The sequence below is a fragment of the Acinonyx jubatus genome, chromosome B2, assembly GCF_027475565.1.
Source record: "Acinonyx jubatus isolate Ajub_Pintada_27869175 chromosome B2, VMU_Ajub_asm_v1.0, whole genome shotgun sequence".
NCBI classification, from domain to species: Eukaryota; Metazoa; Chordata; class Mammalia; order Carnivora; family Felidae; genus Acinonyx; species Acinonyx jubatus.
In genome coordinates, this window is record NC_069385.1 from 63,993,482 (window position 1) to 64,005,930 (window position 12,449).

General features: G+C 39.2%; 1 protein-coding gene across 14 annotated transcripts in view; it reads right to left on the reverse strand.

Moving 5' to 3' along the window:
• KLHL32 (kelch like family member 32) overlaps window positions 1-12,449 on the reverse strand; it is a 241,943-nt gene that overhangs the window by 175,393 nt on the left and 54,101 nt on the right. For all 14 annotated transcript variants that reach the window (XR_008298452.1, XM_015077790.3, XM_053222451.1 and 11 more), the window contains one exon: window positions 11,045-11,225. Coding sequence is in view for 13 of the 14 variants with exons in the window: in XM_053222451.1 (XP_053078426.1) it covers window positions 11,045-11,225 (181 nt within the window). In the remaining variant the exon portion in view is untranslated. The remainder of the gene's footprint in view (window positions 1-11,044; window positions 11,226-12,449) is intronic.

Sequence of the window (12,449 nt, forward strand, 5' to 3'; positions counted from 1 at the left end):
CACAAGTAGCACTTATCAATATTTTTGTATGTTACCCCTTAGATTTTGGCTTCCTTTCCCACACTCTACTGAAATCAACTTCTTAAAGAACAGTGAATTTTTCTGCATCCTCCTTGGTATTCTACAAAATGTATTAATCCTTGAAATTCTTTTCTTTTCTGGCTTTGAATAAAATGTACATGCTGATTATCTTTATATATCTTAGGCTCTTCCTTTTTTGTCCCCTAGGCCATCTGCTCATTCTCTTTCTGCCACTTGAATAAAGGCATTCTTTAGGTCCTAACTACAGATATATTTTTTTCTGCTCTTTTCCCTCCTGCTATGCAATCTCCTATATTCCGGATGTCTCAAACTTCACCTCTTATGCAGAAGCTGCAGTGGTGATGTTTTCTGTATCCCTTTCAACATCCAGCACAAACTTTTTTGTATCTAGTGGATGCTCAGTAAATGCCTATGGAATTGACAAAGTAGCATCTGTAACTATTATCAGGCATAGGGTCTATTTGTTCTTACCATATTAAAGAAGCACATTGATTTGTTAAGTAGTAGTAATTATCATACTGAATACAGTAAATACAATGAAATATTAAGCACTACGTGAAATCAAAGAAAATTAAAATGGAAATCATTAAAAATTTTAAAATAAAAAATATTAGAGGCAAGTCATTTTACAGTTGCATAGAGCAAAATTAATTTATGATCAGAAAAGGAATATAGCAGAAATAAAATGATCCTTATGTTGGATTTTTACCTTTTTCTATTGTCAAAATTCTTCATTTCAAAATCCAATTAAATACTGAAAATAGATAGCTAAACCTGCATATATCTTTTTTTAAATATGAAATTTATTGTCAAATTGGTTTTCATATAACACCCAGTGCTCATTCCAACAGGTGCCCTCCTCAATACCCATCACCCACCCTCCCCTCCCTCCTACCCCCCCCCCCCCATCAACCCTCAGTTTATTCTCAGTTTTTAAGAGTCTCTTATGGTTTGGCTCTCTCCCTCTCTAACTTTTTTTCCTTCCCCTCCCCCATGGTCTTCTGTTAAGTTTCTCAGGATCCACATAAGAGTGAAAACATATGGTATCTGTCTTTCTCTCTATGACTTATTTCACATATCTTCTTAATAGTTTTGCTGATATATCAAAACTCAAACGAAAAACGAAATCATCATATATCTATCATACATCATCATACATCATATATGATACAAAAAGCATCACACATCTGAATCACTTTCCCATATTCTTCTTAATCTGCCCATTAGTCTTCTTAAACTTCCTTCAGTTCCCCATGCTCCCTTAGGTTATTCACAATGTCTTCAAAGCTGATAAAACCTCATTCTCTTGCCATACTCTTTATTCCTAACAGATATTGCTTGACTTTTTAATTTTTTATAAACAGATTTTATAAAATTAAATATCAAAACAAATAATCCTCTGATGGAAAACAATGATCAGTTTGCCATATAATGCATAACCCAAATGTACTATAATAATGATATTCTGGTGCCTCTGTGACTGACACATGAAATACACGTTAGGGAAAGAACAGAGCAGCGTGCAAATATGCAAGAATTAGCAATGCTGCTCTTTCAGCATAAGCACCCAATACCCACAGAATTCAGTAGGGCTTGTTCAACCTCAGAGTAATTAATCACAGGACAAGCCAGTGTAAAATGGACTATGGAAAATATGGAACATCATGGGATTTAATTTTAGTGAGATTCATGTACCAATTAAATAGCTGCAGAGTAATGCTTTATAATTCAGGGTAGCAGTAGAGATTTACATGCTTGTAGTAACTATCATAAAGATAAACTAAAAATAATTACTCTGTATTGAAGGACTTGGAGGTGATTTTACTAGTATTTTTATTCATTTCTTATCTGCAAAGGATGGTTAGTTTTAAGTTACCCCCAGCTAAAATTTAATTTCTGAGGGCCACACTACTCAGGCTGTGACAATATTCTTGTAAACAAAATGAATGAATCAAAATTAGAGCACTGCACCCAGTGGCTGCTCAGAATGTACACAGAAGAAAGCTGTGGCATGGTAACTGGATAAAAGACAACTGACTATTGAAAGTCCTTTAACATTCAAACAGTACTTGAGGGTTAATAAAGGACACTTATTTTTTATTCTTAATATTATTTTTCAGGCAAAAAGATAATTTACTAGAAGCATAGTTGGGGCTTACAGAACCAATGGGAGCTGAGGAGCAGGCTAGGGATAAAGGCAGGAGGAGGCTGCAGGCTTGGTGGCTGGAAGCAAGATAACTGCCAGTATTATGTCTCTGTTTATCCTTAATGTGATAAACACAATATGTCTTATGTATGAGTTCTGAGAAGCAGAAATGTTAATGAAGAGTCTACAAAACCACCAAACAGGAAACAGCTTGAGCCCAACAATGATCTCATTTATGTGCTTTAACATCAGAAGTGCTATTACCTTCAAGTCCTTACTGGAAACTTGCCTAGGAAATAAGACAAACTAATGTGTCAAACAGATCATACATACAATGGGTGTTCTTAGGGGAAAAGTTCTGAGGAAGGGATTGGTGAGGCCCTACCCACATGACACAGCAAGAAACTGTTCCAGTCAGACTGCAACATGGGACAAGGAATGCTGAGGGTCTTTGGGGCACCAGGCACTAAAGCAGGTGCTGGGATGCAATGATCAGAAAGGCAAAAAAGATACTTGCTCTGCCCTCAAGGGGACCTTCAAGTGCTCACACTCAGCCTTCCCCACTTGCACAGCTTCCTTCAAAATACCTCGTGGCTGCTCTTTCCCAACACCCTCCATGCCTGGAGTCTGGCGGGTGTGGACACCCCCTTGCTCCCACAACCCCTGATCCTCAAGCCAGGGGCCTCATTCATTCCTGAGTCTTTCCTCTCTCTCACCATCTATCGCACCACCCCCCTCAGATTTTACCTGGTGTGTCCCAGCTATTCTACCTCCAGCAAACACTCCTTATAGGTCTTCTTCTCTCCCCCATCTGCTCCTCGTGTAGGTCAGGCCTTCATCCGCTCTTACTTAACCACTCCCCATGCCTCATGGGTCAGTTATTTCAATTTAAGCCTCCTTTCCCTTATTTTTAAAATGGAGATGATGATGATGATGATGATGATGATGATGATGATGATGATAGTAATACCCATCTTATAGGTGTCTTTAGAGGATAAAATGAGTTGATACACATAAAGCACTTACAGTAACTGCCTGTAGTACAGTAAATACTCAATTAATAGTAGTTATGATTATTGTTATTACTGACTGAGAATGCCAGAGAGAGGAAGAGGGGAAAAAAAGCCTCAAGCCCCAAAACATCATACCAAACTTCTAATACTAATTACACATACTGAAGTTATTTGTTCTCTCCTACCAGACCATAAATTTATTCTGTCTAGAAAATAGCAGGAATATAACAAATGCTTATTGAATTTGGAAAACATTTATTTCTAATTATACATCATATACTCTTTTAATAGTCTTTTATGCCATTTTAATCAAATAGTGACTGGAGAATTTGATTATAAAATACATGGAACATAGTTTTTTTTTTTTTTAAATCATGGCTTTATCCTTTTCTCTTAAAACTACAAATTAGATAGGCAGAGCATACTCAGGCTCTAATGGAAAATGATGCTCAAATATTTAAGTTTCCAAAATGTCATATTTGAATCACTTTACCATCACATATGCGAAGCTATGTTAGACAGTCAAGACATCTGCTTCCTTGGCCAGAAAGTGTAGGCGTTCATGGAGATTGAAGCTGCAGATATCAAATGTTAAACAACAGCCTCCAGAAGCTGCAGGGTGGCCCACAGCCCAGGGCTGCCCACACTGGGGCTCTGTAACTTTTGTGTCCCCAGTCAGAGTGGGGTGCCACAGGGAGGAGGGTAAGGGGCTGACTCTTCCCACCTCTCTCACATACACACACACTCTAGATCACAAGACCCTAATTTTCTCCTGCTACCTCTGGTTCAATACCTCCTCATTTGACTTTGTTCAACAGCACTTTGATGGACTTGATTAGCCCTCAGCTAATCACAGTCCTTCTGAGAAAAGCTCCTAGTGAAAGAGGCTGCAACCACGATATATAATCTTAAATTCCTTTTAAAGGAATTTTCCAGCTTTGAGATATAATTAACATTAACACTGTGTAAGTTTAAGGCATACAACGTGATGATTTAATACACACATATATCACAAAATGATTACCACAATAAGGTTAGTTAATACATGCATCACTTCACAGTTACCTTTTCCTGTGTGTGTGTGTGTGTGTGTGTGTGTGTGTGTGTGTGTGTGTGTGTAGTAAGGACTTGTAAGATCTAGTCTTTCAGCAACTTTCAAGTCTATGATACAATATTGTTAACTGTAGTCACCATGCGGTAACTAGATCCCCAGAGCTTATTTATCTCATAACTGGAAATGTACACCCTTTGCCAACATATCCCCATTTCACCCCCACTGCCCAGTCCCTGGAAACCACCATTCTACCTTCTGTTTCTGTAAGTGAGATCATACAATATTTGTTTTTCTCTACATGATTTGTTTCACTTAGCTTAATGCTCTCATGGTTCATCCATGTTGTTACAAATAACAGGATTTCCCTCTTTCTCATGGGTACACACACACACACCCCACATTTTCTTTATCCATTAATCTGTGGACAGACACTTAGATTGTTTCCATATCTTGGCTATTATGAATAATGCTGCAATGAACATGGGAGATATATCTTTAAGATCCTGATTTCATTTACGTTCACTATATAACCAGATGTGGGATTATTGGACAATATGGTAGTTCAATTTTTTTAATCTTTTGAGGAACCTCCAGAGGTGCCTGGGTGGCTCAATTGGTTAAGTGTCCACCTTCGGCTCAGGTCATGACCTCACAGTTCATGAGTTTGGGCCCCACTTCGGGCTCTGTGCTGTCAGCACAGAGCCTACTTTGGATCCTCTGTCCCCCTTTCTTTCTGCCCCTTCCCCACTCTCTCTGTCTCTCTGTCTCTCTCTCTCACACAAGCAAAAATAAATAAACTCATTTTAATTTTTTGAGGAACCTCCATATTGTTTTCTGTAGTAGCTAACCAATTTACATTCCTTCCAGCAATGCAGAAGTGTTCCCTTTTCTCCACATCCTTGCCAACACTTGTTATTTCATGCCTTGTTAACAGCCATCCTAACAGGTGTGAGGTGATATCTCATTGTGGTTTTGATTTGCATTTTCCTGATGATGAGTGATGCTGAGCTTACACCTGCTCATGCTCATGTACCTGTTGGCCATTTGTTTATCTTCTTTGGAAAAATATCTATTCAGATCCTTTGCCCATTTCTTAATCATAGTATTTATTTATTTATTTATTTATTTATTTATTTATTTATTTATTTATTTATATTTTTACTTATTTTTTTTACTACTGAGTCGCATGAGTTCCTTATATATATTGGCTATTAATGCCTTAACAGATAGATGTGTATATTTTCTCCCCATTCCATAGGCTGTCCTTTCATTCTCTCGATCTTTAATTCCTTGAGAGAGAAAATCTACAGTTCTAAGGTTTCAGAAAAATGGGGCCTTGAATATGATTTTAGGGAGGTGGAAGAGGGTAGAAAGGATAAGACTTCATGAAAGACTTCACACTTGTTGGTTGTGATAAACCTTGGAAGACAGGGTAAAGTAAGAGGTGAGTAGGAGGTTGGGGTGGAAAGATTGGTCATTGGCAAGGCTGGAAAGTGGAAAGGTGTAATGGAGTATGTTTGCAACGTTAGATGAACAGATGGGAGGACAAAGACGAAGATGGAAGATAATAGCACAGCATGAAGGCACACTCCAGGAGTCTGGCAAATGTGCAAGTGAGGAGCTCTGGAGGACCTGAGCAGGGGAGCGAGAGCTAACCACTCAGTCATCTGCACAATGGTTTATGAAGGGACAGCTGGTAGAGGAGAAAAGTTGGATAGAACTAGAATGTTCTAAGCAAGCAGCAAGGAGGGGTCAGATTCAGAAAATTAAAAGATGTGAAAGGATAGAACCAAAAAGTCATTCTGACCCCTTAAAAGGTGAGTGAGCCTGCAACTAGGTGAGCCCAACGATGAACTCTTATCTCTTCCCACAAGTAGCTAGGCAGAACATGACCAGGTTGAACAGCTAATGCTCACAGAACATCTACTGTGTTTCAGATACAGTGCTTAGTACATTCTTTACCTTATCTTATTTAAATCTCTATATTAAGCCATTCTGAGAGTTGTGCTTTATAATTGCCAATTTACAGATGAAAAAACACAGGTTCACAGGAGTAAGATGACTCACCTATGCTCAGAGAATAGACAGCAAAGAGGATGAACATCCCAACAAATATTAATTAGAATAGCACCTATTTTCTGAGCACTCTGGGAAACAACGGTGAACAGAGAGACACAGTCCCTGCCGCTGTATTCGAACTCAGCCCTGACTCCTAAGCTCTTCCCTTTCTTCCTTCCACCACCGATTTATACTCAGAAAAGAAGTCCCTAGTCTGACTCAGTTATAGCATTTGACTACGGCCATGTTGTACCTACACTGCTGTTATTAAACCTAATTTTTATTTTTTGAAATAATTTTACTACTTGACTGAAGAATGTTTTCACTTTTTTTTAAATGTTGATAATCACAGGAAGCTATAGTACTTTGTGCTCAACTGCTCATTATTTACACTTTAAGCGACAAGAGCTGATACCAACTCTCAGATCAATGTAAAGAAGCAGTTTACATCAAAACTTGGGCCTTCGCACTCTTACGGTACTGCCATTCCTGAATCAAAACAATTACTTTAGAGTCAAATAATCTTCCAGATGTCGAAATGCAAAGTACCACAGTCTAATTTATATCAAAGTACTTAATTAACTTGAACAGATGACACTAGAAAGAAAAATCCATCGATAATTTGCATCTCTTTTGTCTTCAGGATATTAAGAATTGAAATATACATGGAATTCTGTGATAATTAGAAGACATTTCCTCACTCACTTAATAAATATTTATTGTGTACTAAGCCTGAGGCAACATTGTAAAAGTGAGAGATACAGAAATTTTTATAGCAGGAAGACTGTTTCCAGGTGTTTCACTGTGGTACAGCATAAGACACAGGGAACACAAACATAATTCTAGTTTAGGGCATGTGGTTGTTGGAAGACAATTCTGCATGATTCTCTTATATTTATGCATGTATTGTGAGTGAGGCACAGACTGTCCTTTGTTCTGAACTTTCTTTCCAAGGATGTTTCTATAGCAAACAGCTTTGGGATGACACACTGGTGTCTCTCTTTGGAATAAAGGGCAGTTTTGCTTGCAATCCTGGAAGACACAGTGTCTCTTTACAGAGCAAAGGATAGGCATGCTTCCTGTCTAGAATAATAATTTGTCCCTCCAGAACAAAAACCAGACATGTTTCCTACCCATTATAAAAGATTTGGGTTGCCTGAACTCAACAATCCTCTCTGATAAATGTAGCTCATTTTGCGCGTGGTAACGGAAGCTGGCCCTCTTCATGTCACTTGCGAGAACTGAGGCTCAGGGAATATGTGCAAATACGCTAAGACTCACAGACTGGTTGCTAGGAGTGTTAAACTGTCCTTCGTCTCTAACTTTGGAGTCTTGTGCCTTCTACCAGCATCTAGTCATAGGCTATCTTACTGGCTTACAAGTATGGTAAAATCTCGGTCTTGACAATTCTTGATAGCAAACAGTTGCAAAAATGGCAATAAATTCATTCCCTTCCTGCATCTATGCCCTTTGGTATATACTCTCTTACATTGATTCTGGGCTTGGCCATGGGGCTTCCTTGGCCAATGGGACATCAGAAAACATGACACAAAGAGAGAGACTGAAAAGTACCTATACATTGAGACTTACCCTCATGCCATTTTTAGAACTTAGTTGTCATGTGAAAAAGCCCAGGCTAGCCTATTTGTGTGAAATACATGCCCACTGTCCCCTAAAACCCCAGCGAAGAGCCTCACAATCACCAGACCTACCAACAAGGCCAAATTAGGTCATCCAGCCTCTAGTCAACAGTCCAGTTAACTGCTGATGTGAGAATGAATCCACCATTGATTATTAGAGCTGACAGACCAGAGGAACTATTCAGCTTCTAGGTTTGGGGGTCACAAAAGCTAACAAAAGAGGCAGAATACAACGCAAAAACTACCTCTAGTATTTTATCTATATTACAAATTCCATGGAGCTTGGTCTACGTCTGGTTAAACATTGTAACTCCAGCACTCAACACTGTGCCTAGAAAAGAGTTAAAAGTGCCAACTGTTCCAGCTTTGTTTTGGTTTCTCCATCTGAACACTGACTACAAAAGTCACTTAACTTTCATCTCACAAGCAGGTTGTGAGCTTGAAAGAACAGTGTATGATTCTAGCAGGTCACATGATTGAAGGAATAAAGCACAACTTCTTGTACTCAAGGAAACATGCTCCAGTGCGTGAAAATCAGCTCTTCTACCTAATATCTGGCGATCCTCGGGTGGGTTATTTAAACATACTGCACTTTGGTTTTCTTATCTGCATGATGGGAATAATGAAACTTTCTTCATGAGCTTTGTAACACAGGTATTATAAAGGAGGCACTCTTCACGTAACCTACCAGAGTATCAGGGGCATTGTGATAAGAGATCAAAGACTGGGAGTAGCAGCAAACACTGTTCAAGGCCAGTAAGTAGCATGCACTTGCTCACACACTTTCTCTCTTACACACACACACACACACACACACACACACACACACACACACAATCAAACCGTCTCCCAAAATTAAATTAAAAAGCCAACCAGCAGAGACCTAAGAGAAGAGAAGCTAAGTAATAGGAGGGGCTAAATTATGGTCTAAAGGAAGACAAAACTTACTACATTATATTATTATATAATGTGCACATGCTATATATATATATATTTTTAAGTTTATTTATTTATTTTGAGAGAGACAGAGAAAGTGTGAGCAGGGGAGGGGCAGAACGAGACAGACAAAGAATCCCAAGCAGTCTCCACACTATCAGCATGGAGCCCTATGTGGGGCTTGAACTCACGAACCACAAGATTACGACCTGAGCTGAAACCAAGAGTTGGACGCTTAACTGACTGACCCATCCAGGAGCCCCCCCCCGCTTTTTTTTTTATTTTTTGAGAGAGAGAGCGTGAGTGAGCAAGGGGCAGAGGGAAAAAGAGAGAGAGTCCCATGAGGGGCAGAGAGAGTGGGAGAGAGAGAGGAATCAAGAGAGAATCTTGAAGTGGGGATTGAGCTCACCCAATGTGGTGATCAAGCTCACAAATCCTGAGACTGTGACCTGAGCCGAAGTCAGATGCTTAACCGACTGAGCCAACCAGGGGCCCCACGTGTATGTATTGTATAGAACAACCCAAAATATGTTGTTTGAAAAGCTCCCTGAATAATATAGCCTTTCTGGAAGATTAATGCCTGATGCGTCAGTGTATAAAATGTAACACTATTTTAATGGAACTAAAAGGTCACTTTTCAGATATTCTGCTTCATTTCTACAGTTGAAAATTATTCCTTCTTTTAATTTATAGACATTTCAAGTATTTCCCTCTAGATCCTCTATATTACTGGGTTTCATCATATTTAAAACACTTTTTAAAAAAGATTTTCTTTTATGATTTGGCATTTTTGAAAATTTTTTTACTTGCTAGTTGGCAACTGAGTGCAGTTGATATTGTCTCTTAAACATTAAAACCAAGATTATGAAAATAAAATAAAATAAAAACAAAAAAAGTAAAACCAAGATTATGACTGGAATTATACAAATAAAACCAACAACAACAACAACAAAAAAAAACAAATAAAACCAACAAATTGCCCATGGGCCCAAGTTGGTTTCTATAACACTTTGAGACCTTGGCAAGAGAAACCAAAAAAAATTCACAATTAATTTCTATTCTCATTTATATGAGATATGCATACAAAGTCCTTTTTCTATCATTTAAATCATAGGAAGTACTAAATAAATGGTATTTAGTTAGCTACAACCATACTGCATATTTTAATCTTCAAAAAAGCAATAAACATAAATTGACATGGATACAGCAAGAAAGTACAATGCTAAGTAAAATAAGTCAGTCAGGGAAAGACAATACTATATGATTTAACTCATATGGGGAATATAAGAAACAAAACAATCAATCCTGGTTGGGGGGGGTGCAGAGAGAGAGACACACACACAAACTAAGAAACAGACTCTTAACTATGAAGTGCAAACTGATGGTTACCAGAGGGGAGGTGGGTGGCGGGCGGGGGAGGAGTTAAACGGGTGATAGGGATTAAGGAGCATACTTGTGATGAGCACTGGGTAATGTATGGAAGTGCTGAATCACTATATTATACACCTGAAACTAGTATTACACTGTATGTTAATTATACTGGAAATAAATAAAATAAAATAAAATAAAATAAAATAAAATAAAATAAAGCAACAAACATACCACTGTATCTCATAAGCCACTGAAAATCGCACCCTAAAGTTCTACTAAACAAGACCACATGCCTTCAGCAACACACACTTAACAACCATAAACGTCCATTAGGCCAATTGTATCTCTGTCTCTGGAGCAAACAGTTGGAAAGCATGAAGACAAGAGCATGCATAGAAAAAAAAAAACAAAACAGAAACGCTACATAGATTTACGAGCACTTTAAATTTTAACAAACTGTTTTACAGATTGTCCTTCTGATCCTGGATCTAGATACATCCTATCCCCCAGTTCACACTGCATTATGGCGCACTGTAATGCCACACTGCCTTATGGTGGTAAAGTATCAAATACCCCTCAGTTCAGAAGCAAAAGAGAGATCTGCTCTCCACTAGAGGGACATCCAGATGACCAAGCCAGGGAGGATCCCACTGCAACCCCAATCTTATTCTGTTCAGGAAAGGTCCCCAACATTCACAACTCCGGTGACCGTCATCTGACTGATGGATGCAGGACACTTCAGGAAACTTTGTCATCCTCCGTTTAACAAACTACCCCAACTTACCCGGAAATAGTCACTGCATGCTGCTAGGACTGCCTTGTGAGCATGGAATTTCTGTTCCTCAGCAATCAGGGTGACGTCACAGAGGATGCCGTCACTTCTCTGTTGATTCAGCGCTGCCAAGACGCTATCATTGTGAGATTCCGAGTGGCAGAGCCTCTGGCCTGTCAGCATTTCTTGAATACTACAAAAGAGAGCAATCGTGTCAACATGCTTTCTCCCACCAGCCCCTGCTGTCCCTGGTGCCCCCTCACTCCTTCAGCACCTGTGTAGGGAGCGTAGATCGCAGCACACTACAAGAATGTGACCTTTGTGATTCCGTTTCCCTCCTCTCTACTACTCCCCTGCTCTCCTTTTCTCTTTTCCTCACCCCCTCAGGGTATCTTTCTCTTTCCTACCAGTGCTTTTCTTTCTGGATTTGTGTTTTTGTGTGTGTCCATCTGTCTGTGTATGGTCCATGTCTGTGGACCAGTGAGCCTCTGATTCTGGCCTCTGTCCCCTCAATACATGTACATCTCTGAGTGCAAAGCTTTCTCTGGATGTGTACCTGTATGTGTGTATATATGTGACTCTCTCCCCTCTATGACCCCCTTCCTGAGTCTCTGATTCCTTCTCTAGTTCTGTACCACTATGTGGGGTGGTGCAAGCTCAGAACATCATCACCACCATGCACTGATCTAGCACAGAATCCACGGGACCTAAAAGACTCACCAGAGATACGGGAAGTTAGTAAGTCTTCCCAGAGGTCACAATACTACAATAATTAATAAAACAAAACTGACTAAATGTTGATTAGAGAAAAAAGGGGCTTCCACTGACTATCTCATGTAAAAAGCAATGAATAAACAATAGCAGGTGATTATTAAACTTGGGAAATCATGTATCATGGGGGAACATCAAAAGAAATGTCATCGTAAATGAAAAACATCTAAGGCTGAAAGTAAAATATATGTGGTCACTGTACTAGACTTAGAAATGACCATACAGTTTTATTTGCTGTTCTATTTTTTGAAACTGTTACATTTACTCATTGTGAAACTTAGCCCTTCACTCCTTACCCCATTTTAAAATATTCATCCTATGTCCTTTAGGACTCCTAGGTGTGGGGTACCTGGGTGACTCAGTTGGTTGAGCCTCTGACTTCGGCTCAAGTCATGATCTCATGGTTTGTGAGTTTGAGCCCCGTGTCGGGCCCTGTGCTGACACCTCAGAGCCTGAAGCCTGCTTCAGATTCTTTGTCTCCCTCTTTCTCTGCTCCTCTCATGCTGTGCCCTCTCTCTTTCTCTCTCTCTCTCAAAAATAAACAACAACAACAAAAAAACTCCTAAGTGAAACCCCAGATCTTCCCAAAATCATGTAGAAGTAAGGCCATACATTGACTGTGTAGATAGCTCTGAACAATTCCAGC